This window comes from Lagopus leucura, unplaced genomic scaffold, assembly GCF_019238085.1.
Source record: "Lagopus leucura isolate 7727_CA_CO unplaced genomic scaffold, USGS_WTPT01 Super-Scaffold_100012, whole genome shotgun sequence".
In the NCBI taxonomy this organism is placed as follows: domain Eukaryota; kingdom Metazoa; phylum Chordata; class Aves; order Galliformes; family Phasianidae; genus Lagopus; species Lagopus leucura.
The window spans coordinates 19,334,864-19,350,058 of record NW_024962267.1 but is presented as its reverse complement, the minus strand read 5'-3'; the positions used below and the strand labels follow the sequence as shown (position 1 = coordinate 19,350,058).

The window sequence follows — 15,195 nt, the reverse complement described above, 5'->3', positions numbered from 1 at the left end:
ATAATACCGAGACAGGCAGGAGTGGGGAGCACACGGATGGCTTCTCTTCATAATCTCTTTTTGAGGCCCAACACTGAAAGATCAGATTTAAGATGTTTATCCTCACGTCAAATTTGCAGCCTTTTAGGCAACACCCAGCTCCGTATGGGATGTGTGTATCCAAATACCTTTATAATTACCCTAGTAAATGGAGTCACTGAGTGCTGGAAGGCAATTGTACAAAAATCAGAGGAAGATGAAACTTGGCCCTGCCTCTCCTTAGCAATATAGCAAAAAGGAGAGGAAACATGGAACAAAACTTCTTCAGCTCCTTTCACTTTATTTTTACTTTTATTTTTGCAGTAGCTAGGCACTTCATGCCTTCCTAAAACAAAGGTGTGGCACAGGGATTTGAATTCGTGCTTGGCTTTTACTAGATGTCAAGCATTGCTTTTCAGGCTTGCCAACTCTCCCCTGCAGGTGGATTTACTGATAAGTCACGAAAAGAGCAACCCTTAATGATTTCAGAATACCACTTGAAGGATCAGTTCCCCCACAGGTGTGTTTATACTCTCCAGCATGCCTTCTCATAGCTCAAAATAATGCTCTGCTGTGCTTAAAAGTGAAGGGATGGTTGAAATTCTTGGCAATTGCTAGCCTAAGTTTGCAGCGTGAAATACGCATGCAATTTCAGCCAGTACTATGGCTGCATATCTCAGATTAATGCTACATAGGAGGCAATTTATCTCCAGTTATAGCTGAAATCCAGAAAGCAGCCATACTTGAAGCTTCAGTTTATTTAAGAGCTGTTATCAGTGGTACCTAAACGTGACAATAGGTGGAGCTGTCTGCGAGAGAAGTAACTAGCTGTTAACAGCTCGTTTCTCACGCTGCTTTTACAGCACAACCTCAAGATTTTGCCTTATAATCAAGGCAGACCTACCGGGAGAAGCTTCAGATCTTCAATGATATTATCAGTGTAATGAAACTCCGAGTTCTCCAGCTCCACCATCTCTTTCTTCACCTCCAGGATCCGGCCAATCACTCCATCCAGCACTTGCCGAATCGCTGCCCGTTTTTGCTGGTGAATGAGGTGGCTGTGAGCCTCCTCCAGGTGATGGAAGATCTGTAGGTACTCGATGTAGGAAGCAGACAGCATCCTGAATGCTTTCACACGGTCCTTCTCCGGCTGGAGGAACTGTTCTCTCTCTGTCTGGAGTTGGGTGTCCAGGTCTTTCTGGGCTTTTGTCCATATCTTATTGTAGGTGCTGACAGAAAAGAGGAGACCATCTTAATGAGACATAACAGCTAGCACACAGGGATGTCAGGACTCCACACACCTGGTAGTGCAAACCATTATATTTCCAAAGGGAAAGGGCTGTGCTGGTGCCAATGACAGAGTATATCTGCGTGTGCTATTTCAGAAGTGAAGGATTATTCTTTTCATTGCACTCTAAACAACTGCTGAGCATGTGGTCCAGAGGCTGAAGGGCTATGTGACATGGAAGATGTCGCCTAACACCAATTTGTTTGCTGAAATGGCTATGCCATTTATCCAAAGACTTCTGCACTTTTGGTGGGAATGGGCTGAGCTCTGATGAATTGGCCATCAGTGGCTTTTCATTCTAAAAGCAGATTGATGCTGAATAAAGAAACAAACCAAAGCAATTACTTGTGTTCAGACACAAGCCCAAACAGCAGGTTTGTCATTTGGTGGTGGTAACACCCACGGTAATGAAAGATCCTTTCAGCTGGTCCTGTTCTGCTTCACAAACTCTCTTCTAACAGATAAAGCTGACTTGTTTCTTACACCTAGAAAGAAGGCTGCTGAGCTCTGTGGTAAAATCTAGACCCATCCATGCACTCAACCTGGCCATTGCTTGCAGCTCTGACAACCTCTCAGAGTAGCATGAAGACAATAAAACACTCTGCCTTCATTAAATGAGCTTTCAGGGCAGGTCTCTTGCTGTTCCGAGCAGCACTTGTGTATTCATTCTGACAAGAAAGCTGGGCAGCTGTTAACTTTGCTTGTGCTTGACAAAAAACGCCTGAGAAGGAGCTCTATCAGCTGATCTTATCATTCCCTGTACTCTGAAAGTACAGAATGACCCACTTCCATTGCAAGAGAGACCGAGGGGTGGCAGGACAACGCTCCAGCCCACAGGCTCACGTGCTCATAACATGGGCGTGCTGCATGGCCAGGATGCTGGCAGAGCTGCCAGGACTCACCGGAGCAGCGAGCAAAAACATCAACAATCCCACCTCTGCTATTGAATTTGCTCCATTAACTTTTTCAAGTGCATACTATACTTTTCAGCTGACCTGCATTTATGCAGGATGCAGCTGGTCCTGCTTTTCCTACTGCCTCTGCAGCCCACCCAGTTCTTTCCCCTTCCTTTTTTCCTGCTTCATTTACATCCCTTAGCAGCAAGTGAATCACTCAATTGCAGCAATTAACCCAGGTGTGGGAGATAAACAAAATAAAGCCAGCAGAGTGGTCAAGCTGGCCACAAACAAGTGCACCGTTAGGTTTGACCTCGTGGCTTGGCTGGTTGGTCAATGGGAGTTTTGTGCTCTGTCTCTGAGGCCAGGAGGGTGTCTGCTGATGAGATTCATTAGCACAGAAGGAAACAACGTGGTATTGTACTCGCTTAGCTTTTGCCTACCCGCAGACAACTTGGTGGTGGAAAGGTTATAAGCCTTTGAGGAAGCTTGGCTCTGTAGGCTGTCTGTGCTGCTATGCGGATAACTTATAGTCAGCAGGTATCTTCAGGACAGAACCTTTCTAATGCAGCCTATTGCATGGAGACAACAGGTTTGTACCGAAACAACCGATTCTGCAATTGTCCACTCTAAGTTACAATAACCTCTTTTTGTCCCTCCTCTTAAGCAAAGAATGTTGAGTGGTTCCCCCTGCTGAGCCAGCTAATATCCAGTTTCTTTTTCTGTTTTGAATGACTTCTTGATGGAGGTGGGGGGAAGAGAGCCTTAGCCCTTCAGAGTATGCTAGTGTAAGGCAATACAAATAGGACATAATTGTTTCCATAAAGCATTTGCTTATCAGGTAAGCATGAAGATGGCCGCAAGCACGTTGCTACGAGCCTAATGATAAAACTATGGGTGTTACGTTTGCAGCTTTCATCAATGCTGATGTTCTGAGAAAACGTGGGCGAAAGAAGAGCCAGACTGAAACGAAGCATAGAAGGATAGATGCAGAACTGCTAGATCTTCAGCTGTGGTAAGTGGGCAGTGCTGTCAGGGTGAGTTATACCCCTGGAGGGTCTGGCCCCGGAGCCCCTGTGTGGTTAGCTAGGTGTCTGGGAACAGCACATGCTCCATAGCTGGCTGCTGCCAGCAGAAATGCGCCTGGAGTGTCTCTTTGGATCACTCTGATTAGAAACCAGAGGCACACGTACAGCCGTTTGTTTTTCCTCTTCAAAGCAGGATTAAAATAATTACTTCAGGTTTTGCTAGTGACTGAAAAGAAGCCTTTCTGGGCTAGTTTGAAGGATCAGATGTACGTGGTGTTTATAGCTTCTTTTTTGGAGGACTTGGCTCTTGAGGAGCAGCTTAATTTTGGAGGAGCGACTGAAGGGAGTGCGTGTGTGCAACTCACATCCTCAAGATGATGCATTTAAAGCAAAGGACAGGCCTGACTCTTCTTGTCTCTTTATCAGACAGCACGTGATCCCGAAATCCCTGTTTGAATCTTGCCCTCTTTGCTCAGTCTCCTTCTGCATTAAGTTGTAAACTCCTTCAAATTGCTTCCACATGCTGAGGAGGGGATACAACACAGCCTTGGGTGCACTGGCTTTTTATTTAGTGTTACTGGTTCACCTTGTAGGTTTGCTAGGTTGTGAGCTATATGTGTGCACTAGGATGATACTGCACCAAAGATGGATTAGAGCATCTAACTAGCCCACTAGTACAGGTAATCAGCAGGACTGAATGTAGTTTTCCTACTGAAGGCCTAAGTTTATTAAAACCCAGAGAAGAAGTCTGTCTCTTGATCTCTGCATACAGTCTGTGTATAGCAAAGTAATGCTGCAAATTGTCATAGCAACTACAAAATAAGAATGCTGTGGGGGAAATAAGGAACGTTGTAATGGGATGAGGAAAAAGCACATTAAGTGACTTAACTCCAGAGCCCCCAGAGCACTTTTCTGGCAGCTTACAGCATGGAGTGAAGGTCAGGCCTTTCCTCCCAGCCAGCATCCCTTCTCTTTGCTCCCACAAAGTAGAAACAGGGTGTAACACAAGTAGATAAGAACACTCCCTTGCTGTAGCATGACTTCTAGCATAAACCCCACTTCTAGTGCTCCAAATAAAGTCTGATCTGCATATTAAATGAAGCTTAGAAATAAGACTTTCTTGTTTAAATTAAGAAATGTTTTAAATATTGCCAAATGATAGGGCTCTGGAATATTAAAACAAGGCAATGCATAACTTCACATGTTTGTTTGACCCATCTCTTATAAATAAGAGAAATCTGCTGGTGCTTAGTACAGCTGAGATTAGCCTGCCTGCTTGCCTACAACTGGTTTTGAGACTTGAAGCACAGCCTCCTGGAAGGATTTGTGCTGAGCACGCAGACTGTCCTCAGCCCACTCTTGAGGCAGGACTGGAATCTGGCATCAGTGGGGTTGCTTTTGTGAGGCTCCCCCCCGCCCTCAAGTTGTCCTGTTCTTATTTAGCAGCCAAAGGGAATGCTTTGGACAATGCCAAAGGACACAGTACAGTTTGTGCTCCAAGCTGTTGGCTTATGGACTCGTGTATGGGCTGCACCCAGGCTTCCTTGATGCCTGGCTTTTCTGGGCTGTCCTCTGAGAGCAGAAATAGCTCTAGATCCAAGCATGGAAATGCACAATATAGCACTGCACGGGCCCTGCTGTATTTTTTTGACAGATGGCCAAATGTAAAGAGATGGAAGGGAAACAACTCCGAACTGGTGTCTCTCTTCACCTAACATAGAAGCTTCCTTGTTTGATTATACTGAAGGTTGTCCTAGCTATTTTTGAAGATGCATTTGAAGCATCTATACTGCTGTTGAAAACAACTTGACTGTCAGCTCTCCTGAAGGAGAGACTGTCCTGTATAAAAGGGAATGGAGGAAGGACCAGCAGAACTTCTGAACTGAATATGGCCCAGGAATCTGTGTGCTGGAGCAGGGTCCTCTGGGCACTGACATGTGCTCACCACAGAATGGATCAAAACAGCAGGATGTTTAACTGCATCAGTGGAAAAGGGAAGAGCTGCTGATGTCATCTGTGTGGATTTTTGTAAGGTGTTTGACACAGCCCCCCATAACATGTATAACACGTCAGAGGGATGGGATGCCATCCAGAGGGAGCTAGACAGGCTGAGCAGTGGGCACAGGTGAACCTCGTGAGGTTCAGCAAACCCAAATGAAACGGTGTGCACCTGGGTTGTGGCAGCCCCTGCTACAGTGCAAGCTGGGGGATGTAAGGATGGAGCACAGCCCTGCTGGAGAAAGAAAGGGAAACGGTTTCAAACTAAAAGAGGAGGATTTAGGTTGAATATAATGAAGTTTTTTAAAATAAGGGTGGTGAGGCATGGGAACAAGGTTGCCCAGAGAGGAAGTGGATGCTCTAGAGACACCCAAGATGAGGCTGGACGGTGCTCTGAGCACCTAACAGAGCTGTAGGTGTCTTGTTCTCTGTAGGGGGGTTGGACCAGATGGCTTTTAAAGGTCCCTTCCAACTCAACTGAATGTAGGTATGCAGCGTCAAGGTGTCCGTGCCGGGCTGCAGGCAACTGAGATGTGGGCCAAGCAACAAGGAAGCGTGTGCAGGGGCCAGCCCTCAAGTCTCCTGTAGATGCTTGAGGCTTGACAGACCAGCCATTGTGCTAAGCCCTGGGCAAACAGGAGGCAGGGAAACCCTGCCCTGCAGTGTTTGTGAAAATAAAGAATCAGGAGACAAAGGTTGGAGGGGAAAGTGAGGCCCCGAGAGGAAAAGAGGCTCGCACAAATGCAGCTGCTTTGCTTCTACCTAAAAATCACCAGACTTGAGCTGACTGCTGGTCTGTTGCAGTCAGCAGAGTGCCTGTTCCACCAAGACAAACTGCTCAGGTGACTGCTGGGCTCCGTATATTATAGGACAGAAGCAGAGATCATCATGGCCTGTAAGAATGAAAAGAAATAGGTGTGAACATTGTTCGAATCAATTCCTGCTTTAAAAGCATTTAGCCTGTGGTCTGGAGCACTGCTGACTCATGGAATAGAACTTGGTCAGGCCTTGCTCCTAATACAACAACAGCCCAATAATTGTGCCAAAATTCTTAGCTGTTGGTAGGGATAATGCTACTAGACATCTTCCCTTCAGCTTGCTTCCCCTAGCCAGGATGTCATACAGAATCAAGTATTTGGGGAACTAAAGCACAGACCTAAAGCTCAATGCAGTTATGCCCACACCACAGCTTATTGGTGTGGCGATGAAGTTTAGTTCTCTATTCATAATCCTTTTTTCTTTCTTTCCATTCCTTAGCAAAGGAAAGGTCCATCTAGCTGCCTGTGGTTACATGCATAAAGCACAGGTGCTCTGTCTGGGTGCTGCTCTACCTCTGCTAGGCTCTGTGCTCATTTAAAGTTAATGCTGTCTCCTTGGTTTCTTGGAAATTGTGGCCTCTTCTTTCAACTGTTTTCTAGCACAAGTGCTGCTGGGATATTTCCACTGACAATACTTTTTCCCAAAGGAGGAAATGTCTGAGCAATGCATGAGATCTTTCCCTGCCTGCTCATTACAGATGAAGGGAGGCATGGGAAGGAGTTGCAGCTTTGAGAATAGTTATGGTCGTTTTGATTCTGTCTCTTTTTCTCCTGCTTTAATATAAGGGGGATGACACACTGATGCTCACCAGGGGTGGAAAAAGGGGTGAAGATGAATCTGTGGATGTTTGGGAGAGAACATGATAGGAATGCCCAGAGGAAGTTAATAATTGTGGTGTTTGAATGGAATTTGAAGAATACGGCCTGGGGGCCACAGGGTGAATGAAGGGGAAAAAAAAGAAATGTTCAACAACAGCCCAATCACTGAATGAGCCTTGGGCCCAGCGGGAAGAAAATAGGATGTGATCACAGAATGAGAAGCAGCATCATAGTACAGCCACCTAAAGCAGAGAGGAAAAGGGGATGAAAAGTTGTTCTGACTTTCTCTTACCTTTTCAGTTCTTGATTTTGCAACCTTAATTGTCTTTAACCAAGCTTTGGGGGTGTAATATAATACATGTAGCTTTCCTTTGGTTGCTCGTCAGAAGCAAAAGTGGCGACTCTAAAATGTCTTAGGTTAATATTTAACCATTGGCTTTATTATGTAAGTTCTATTTGTGAGATTAAATTTTTAGAGCTTTTTGATTGCTTAAAGCTCCTCGGTGGCAGTGGCAAATGTCTTACAGCCGATTAAAGTCTGGTACAAAAGGGAGCAGTGCCAGGGCTCAGCTTTGAGCATGTCTAGACTGGGGCTGGTAGGGCAAGTTAAGGTCAAGATTCTATCGGTCAACTAAATGGTAAGCAAATTCATGAAAGAGGAGGAAACACAGCAGGAAAACATAAACACAATAACATCAATGCAAATCTCCTGTTCAGTATCTGGAACAAAATGTACATCTGTATGCAAATGCTGGGGCTTTGAGTACTTTAGGAAGCGGGATATATTGCTTCTTAATCAACCTTACAGCAAACGTAGTGGGCGTGCTTTCTCGTGAGTGCTACAACTGTACTTAGAAAATGTCAAGCCTTTCTGCACGTGCCAACTTTTCTTTTAGCTGGCTGATGGAGCACGTAGGCCCTAAGAGAATGCAGCTGAGTGCTTTGGGTGTCCCGCCTATAACTTGATATAAAGCTCCCATGAGCTGCAGACCACGCTTCCATTAAAAGCAATAAACTCACAGTGCCTTGAGGATGGCAGTGCTCCTCAAGAAGGGGCTGGAAATGCTGTGAAAGCTGTGTGTGGTGTAATGCTGTGCTGCAGGCATTGCCAGTGTGTCTGCTTAGAGATGCAGTGCATGCAGGACAACTGCCCTGTGCACATGCTTAGTAAATCCAGCACGTCCGACTGGCTGCACCAGACGTGTGCAATTCCTCTCTGTGCTGCAGCAGCTGTTTTTTCCAGATGTCTGAAAAGCAGCCTCGAACTCGAGAAAAAGCTGTGTGCTGTGTAGCATTTCTATCCAGGACACAGGATGTGGCTGCACAGCATTGAAATATCCGTACAGGCTCGGCTGTGGCTCACTGCTGTGCCTGCCTCTTTGTTGCATGGAGTCTGTATCTTGATGTGGCAGCCGTTCCTGCTTCCACCGCCTGACAAATAACGCTCGCCATCCCTTTAAGCGTCTCTGCCCCGTGTACCAAAGCTCCCCATGCTTTTCACGTCCCCGTGCTACTCACGCCTGCGACATGCCGGCCGCTCCCAGGGCTCAGGGCTGCGGATGCGGTGCTGCGCTGCTCCGCCGCGGCCGCGCCGTTGCCATGGAGACGGGGCGGGACGCGGCCTGGACGAGGCGTGGGGCGCCCCGGAGACGGGGCCGTTCTCAAACTCTCTCTCCTCCCTTTCCTTTCTTCTCTCTTCTCTTTTTCTGCTGTTTTCCTTCTCTTTCTGCTGTTTTCCTTCTCTCCTCATTTGCTCTCTTTTCCCCCAAAACAAAAAGCTCAGCAGCTGCATTCATATCCCCTTCAGTTTCACCTTTGCACGTCTGCGGGCAGAGGGCTGTGAGGAAGTTTGGTGTGTTTGCTTTTCCTCCCAGTCAGCCAGCACACACCTAGTGGCGATCTCCCAGTGGGTGGACATGGCTCTGATGGCACCTAATGGAGCTGTAGGTGTCCCTGCTCATCACAGATAACCTTTAAGGGCCCTTCCAGTCTCAGCAATTCCACAATTCGGTGGCACGTTGCAATGCTGTACCATCGCAGCCATCATTTGGGAGCCCTGGTGTTGTAAGAAGCTGGTGGTGAGGGCTGCACATATGTTTCATTTCCTTGCAAACAATGGCTCAAGCTGCTCGCACGGTGGTGAAGCTGGAGCCTTTGGAAAAAAAATTAATTCTGTTTTAATTTATTGCATGTATACAGAACGAGAAGCATCCATTACAGAACATTAAAGGCTGCCTCCTTTAAAAGGGGGAAAAATAAAAGCTAGGAAGGGAGGATTACAGCACATCATTCTGGGGGAAAAATGCACTCCTCCGCAGAGCGGGTAGGGAATGAAAAAAGAAAGAAGCTTGGGACAACGAGCGTTTGGCAGCGAGCGCATTTTTGGCCATAAATCTCTGCATGCCTGTGTTCCTTTACTTCTTTTGTTGTTGCTTTTTTTGTTCTTTCCTCTTGAAGCCCTTGCTCCTATAAGTAGGTGACAATCTTGGCTATAGGGTTTTTTGAATCAAAGCTCCTAGCTCCTCTGGTTTTGGAGAAAAGCTTGAAAATGTAAGCCTTGAAGAACCGAGATCGTAATAAAAAGCCTCTAAGATGTATTGGTTTTCAGGCAGCATGATGGCTGTGCCTATCTGATGGGTTTGGCGTTTTGGTTCCTGTTTCTTTCTTTTTGTCCTTTTTTTTTTTTTTTTTTTTTTTTTTTTGCCAGAGGTTCTGTAAAATCAGTTTGTAATTAGCAGCACTCATGTGAAAGCTGGTGTGATTTCCATCAGAAATCTGTTGGCTTCCTTTCACTGTCTTTGATTCTTACCCACTTGCAGGTTGGAAGTCCTCCACAGCAAAGACTTTGAGAGAGTTCCGCTCTCATTGAACGCCTGAACTAGTCTGCATGGGAACCTTATGTTTTCATTGCCATTAACACGGGCATTTGGACAGCACTTTTTTGCTGAACTATTTTTTTCAGCCAAGGGTTTTACCCGCAGAGTCCCTGCAGTACTGTTTCCATAAGTGCATGTGGTTTTAAGGAGTGATTTAGCCATAACCCCTAAGCAATATACCTTTTCCCATCGGCCTCAAAATACCTTCCATTCATTTGCTTGGTTCCCAGGTCTCCAAGAGAAAGTGAAAAGCACTCATGATTCAATAAGTTCAAGAACTAGACTGCTAATAGGAAATTGCTTGAGTTCTTCCACTCTGCAATGTGTTGCTCAAAGGTAGCTTCTTAAATTAATAGCTGTGCAACCCGTTGCATGTGCATGAGATTAAAAGGTGTGAAGCTTTCAGCTTTTTAGCTGGAATGAGAGTAGCGTTCAGCTGAGAGTAAATAATTGATTTAGGGTAAGAAAATGCACATCTATGATGAGAGGGACTGAGGAGTGTGAGATATTCTGTTTTGCTGTATATTTCCTGTTGAATCCTTGAGCTTTCATGTGAAGATTTGAAGTGAAATGGCGCAGGTTTGCCTGGGCTGTTCTGACAGTGCTTTCCTCAAATGGTTGCCCTGAGGTGTATCTTCTGCTGTGGCTGCATCTCCACCCGGGGCTGTCTCAGCTGCTCCCCATCCCCTTCTCCAAGCTTTCTTCTCCTTTTCCTGCCTTCATCTCCCATCTTGTCTCTTCACCTGGAGCTGCCGCAGCCTGCTTTCATGTTTTATGCCTCTTTCCGAGCTTCCTTCATGTCGTGTGAGCTGAGAGCCTTCTGTGGCAGGGCAGGTCCTCCTCTCTGATCCATTTCTGCAGGAAAGATCTAGGCACGTAGCGAGCCGCCACTGAAGTCCAGCCAACCGTTGACAATCTGTCAATGCTGTGAAGTGTCTCAGTCTTTCCAGTTTGGGATCACACTTCTCCAGCAATTCCTCCAGGCAGCTGGCTGATACCTCTGGTTCCTACCAGAGATTAAAGGGATTTGTAGCTGTTATTCCATGCATTGTGTACTTTCACGCAGCATTGATAGAGACTTGCTTGTCCCCATCACGCCGCATTAAAAAATAATGCCGTGTTATTTAATCTACCCAGCAGGAATAGGTGATGGTTTTTCTATGGCGCATTCCTTTTGGCATCAGTAATTCTGTAGGCTCTTGCAAATGCAGGTTTAAAAATTCTGCTGCCTTGGAAACTAGGTGCCATCATTTTTTCTTTTAAAAAAAACCCCTTTTATTACAAGCTTAATAGGCGACTAGTGAGCTTATGGGAGGGTAACTTAAAAACTGAGGGCCTTGTTCCTCTAAATTCAGGTCCCTGGCAAAGAGCTTAGTACACCTGTCTCTTATTGAGTAGGGGCTTAACGTGAAGCGAGGAACATAATAGAAAAAAATGTTATGCCTTTGCAACTCCTATTTCAAAGCGTTTCCAGAGCTCTGGATTGTGCCTCGAGGTGCAGTGCTGAGGGAGGAGTGCTTTTGTGCACGCTGTTGCCCCAGGGAGCGTGCAGCACGGTGGGATATGGTCAAAAGGGCATTTCTCAACAACGTGAAGGGTGGTGGAAGGGGCCTGGGTGAGGCTGGGGCTGTGAAGGAGTGCTGGGAGGATGCATGTTGCTGAATGCCTCAGCCACCTTCCCCTGGAGTCCTGCAATAAACACCGATGCCTTCCCAATCCCAGAGGGCTCAACAAAGGACCCCTTTTGCAAGAGGTGGTGGCTGTGACTGCACACGCAGCAGGGCTGTGTGTCTGGTGGGGATTGTCCCCAAATGTGGACCTGGCTATCATTCAGCTGCATGGTGCAGCTGTGAGCCTGCAAAATGGGAAGTAGGATCTCCTAGGGTCAAGCCTGGGGAACTGTTGGTCTAGGCTTCTGTGCAGGTAGAGGTTTGGTTTCCCTTTTGGCTCTGACTGTGTGTGTAAAGGGGCTCTGGACATCATTCCCCTGCACCATGGAGGCTACACCTGTGTTACTGCTTCAGGACCGACTTCCAGCTCGCAGCAACGCGTGCTCTGAAATCTAGGAGAAATGTCACTGCCACTAAGGCTGTGCTGGCCAGTTCATTTAGTTGTGTGATGAGCCTCTGAGCTGTTTGCCAGCTAGCATTAACCACCATCTACAGGAGGTTTGCTGCTTACTTCAAGGCTAAGTGAAGGGGTTTTGTCAGTAGTCAAGTCTATTAGACTTTGATATAGCACCAGCATGTTCATCAGGCCCGAGCACGGCACGTGGAGGAGGAGGACTGGAGCAGAATTAGAAGGTATAAAGTTCAATTCTAATTTGAAGAATTTTCCTCTACCACTTAAATGTGGGAAATGTTCCTGTGGTTTCAGGTATAAAGTGTCATACTTCATAAGGAGAGTGCGTTTTAAATCTCAGCCAGATATTAAATGCCATGCCACACTCCACTTCTCTCTTTGTTAAAAAGTAAAATCCCAAATCATCCCTCGTGGAATGATGTTGTTCAGTAAAATTAAAGCTTTCAAAAGGGCCAGTTCCAATAGTGCCAGCTCTCTTAGCATTAGGAAACATCTGGTAGTGTATTGATTTTTATTCTGTATTGACAACTGTTCCTCAGCATTCAGCCTTTTAATTATCGATGATGTTGTTCTTCTGGTTGTCTACTAGAATAAATCTTGCCATCAATACAGACCAACAAGTAACGTGCACCAGATGTTTTTTGGTGAGAAAGAAGCAGAAAAAGGGGTTGGACTTGGGCTCCTGGTGATTATCCAAGTAATTTGTTAGCAGAGGTTTTAGGAAACTAGCTGGCTTTAAAGTTTGGCTTCAGCTCGCAAATTTTGAATAAATTAATGCAAACTCTGTCAAGCTTTAATCACTTAGAAGGCTAAAGGCCACTTCTATTCTTTTCTGGAAAATAAATGCTGGAAAAAAGTAGCATTTCTTTTGGTCTTGTAATGTGAAGATGTATTCATTGTCAAATGTGACATGGCACTTCTGGACAGGCCCGCTTTGGTTCTTTCAAGATATAGGGTACAAGGGTGGATAGCAGTAGGGGGAATGGTTTTAAACTGAGACAGGGGAGGTTTAGGTTGGATTTTAGGAGGAAGTTTTCCAGCCAGAGGGTGGTGAGGCACTGGAACAGGTTGCCCAAGGAGGCTGTGGATGCCCCATCCCTGCAGGCATTCAAGGCCAGGCTGCGTTTCAGAAATAATCATGGTGAGTATCCATGACTTGTTTCTCGGGGTGGCCTCTGACCAAAATTTATGGAGAGGCAAAATGGTGATAGGTCTGTGTGCTGCTATAGAAAGGAAAGCTTTGCTTCACGTAGAGGGCTTCAGGAGAGCTGAAATGGGATTTAAGAGGCAACGACAGTTTGTACACGTCTCTTAGTCCCTGTGAATTACATAAGTGTAATTTTTAGCAGCTGTCTCAGTGACGTTTTTCCAGCTGAAAGCCCAAATGTGGGTGGTTTGCAGGGAAAATGCCGTGAGCTCTTCAGAGACCTTATGGGTAGGATGTTTTGGCAGTTTTTGAAGCTGTTCCAGTGATGTTGGACTCAAGCTGCCTCATCCCATCCTTGGTCAAAAGGCTCATGCAGAGAAAGCAGCAGAGAGTTGGTATTTTCTGGTGGCTGCAGTTGTGGGGATGGTTTGGAGGCTTCAGGAAAGAGATCCCTGTTTCTCATGCTAGGTGAGGCCCCAGGCTGCTCCCATCTTTGAGCTGCCTGTGGTCGTTTCAGTCTCTATTTTGCATAGGCTTATAGAATGGATGGGGTTGGAAGGGGCCTCAACGATCATCAAGCTCCAACACCCCATCTTCAGCTTTATTTCCCTCCCTCAAATTCTAGCGTGCATTGCCTCATTGCTTTTGCCACCAAGGGAGAAAAGACCAAGCCCGAATTCTGAAATATTTTCCAGAGCCAAAAACAAACTCATGATTCTGATGGGGAAAAATGGCAGAAAGTTTGACTTCCAGCACTAGATACTTCTGCACATTGTGTTCCTTTCACTTGCTCAAGCTGTGATCCATTCCTTTCAACTGCATTTATTGTCTGTGGGATTGTAGTTGAGCCGAGTCAGTGTGTCTCATGCTGCCTAAAACAGGCAGGAGATGTGGTGTGGCTGGCATCCTGGAGAGCCCTGGGTTGGAGAGAGCTCAGAACAGTGAGAGGCTGCTTGCTTTCCATGAAAAGAGGCAGAAAAGGGTCAAAGACATAGGTCACTTCAACGGTCACTTCATCAGTGTGCTGCTTTGATAAGAGTCGTGGAAAAAATAGCTGTTTTACCCAGTTGAGGTAATTAAGTAATTATATGTATATTTGCAACGAGCCATTAATGTGAATTTATGGGGCAGCAGCCTTGGCTTCAGCTGTCCTATGGAGATGGAGATACAGAGACTGCTGGAAAATGGCTCATCTAGGGCAAGATGTTGTGTATATGACTAATGCACCTTCGTGGTAGAGATGCTGTCTCGTGGGATGACCAGGATAGAGAAGACAGCTCAACCTTACAGGGGTCACATCTGGATCAATGAGATCCCCTTCCAGACACACCATCAGATCGAAGGGAAGTGTTTGACCTCTGGGACTTGATGTCTCTAGAGCCAGCAACTGAAAGCGAGGTGGGTCTAAAGGGGAAGGTGCTGTAAGCCATCTGCTTTAGCAGTTCCTCACCCAGAAGAGGAGTTCATCTGTTGTTTGTGCACGTAGGCTGTTGTTTCAGTGTGTTTTGTTTTGTTTTCCCTCCCGCTCTCCAGTAAAGCACCTGTTGAGTTAATCCTCTTTGATTCATCACAAAAGTAAGGAAGTCAGACTCCTTGGGAGACTGAAGCCCTCTTTGGGTTTCTGTGGGGGAGTTCTGGCCAGCATGGTTTGAAGGCTTCCAGAAGCAGGGAGTGAGGAAGCTGTAAGGGGATGGAATGGGGAAATGCCTTGGAGCTTCTTAAGTCATTGCTCCCCATCCTCAATAATGCCTTGTGCATTCCAATTTCGGACACCGAAGGCTGGACATCCAGTGTCACCTACGGAGGGAAGGAGATTCCTCCAGGAGGCTCATTCTCTGTCCGTTCCAAGAAGAAGAGCCTCCATCACTCTGCTGGCCATAAAGATCCAAACACAAGTGCCGAAGGCTAAGATGGATGAGCAGTTTCCATGATCCCTCCCCCATAATTGCCTACCTCTTTGTGTTTAGGCTCTAGGGACATTACAGTCGGTACGTGTCAACTGAATATCCAGCTGGAGTGTCCCAGAGAGCAAGAGAGCTTCAACTTGATAGGCTGTGTGCATGAAGCAAAAACAACTTATGCCCAGCTAATTCATTAGTCATGGTAAGAGCTCAAGGGTTAATATCCTACCTAGGAGGAAGGAACAATGCAAACCCAGTGCATGGTGCCCAGTCCCTTTTGCATTGCCTGTGCGTCACTTCTGCATGGAAATGAGTGTGAAACTT

At 46.2% G+C, this 15,195-nt stretch overlaps 1 protein-coding gene across 1 annotated transcript in view; it reads right to left on the bottom strand.

Annotated features, from left to right (window-relative positions):
- Window positions 1–8,469, bottom strand: part of IQCA1 (IQ motif containing with AAA domain 1) — an 85,495-nt gene extending 77,026 nt beyond the window's left edge. Inside the window, exons 1-2 of the mRNA XM_042874898.1 lie at window positions 8,384–8,469; window positions 923–1,247 (exon numbers count right to left, since the gene is read on the bottom strand). Of these exons, the coding sequence (XP_042730832.1) occupies window positions 923–1,247; window positions 8,384–8,394 (336 nt within the window). The 5' untranslated portion in view covers window positions 8,395–8,469. The remainder of the gene's footprint in view (window positions 1–922; window positions 1,248–8,383) is intronic.
- Window positions 8,470–15,195: the final 6,726 nt, after the last annotated feature.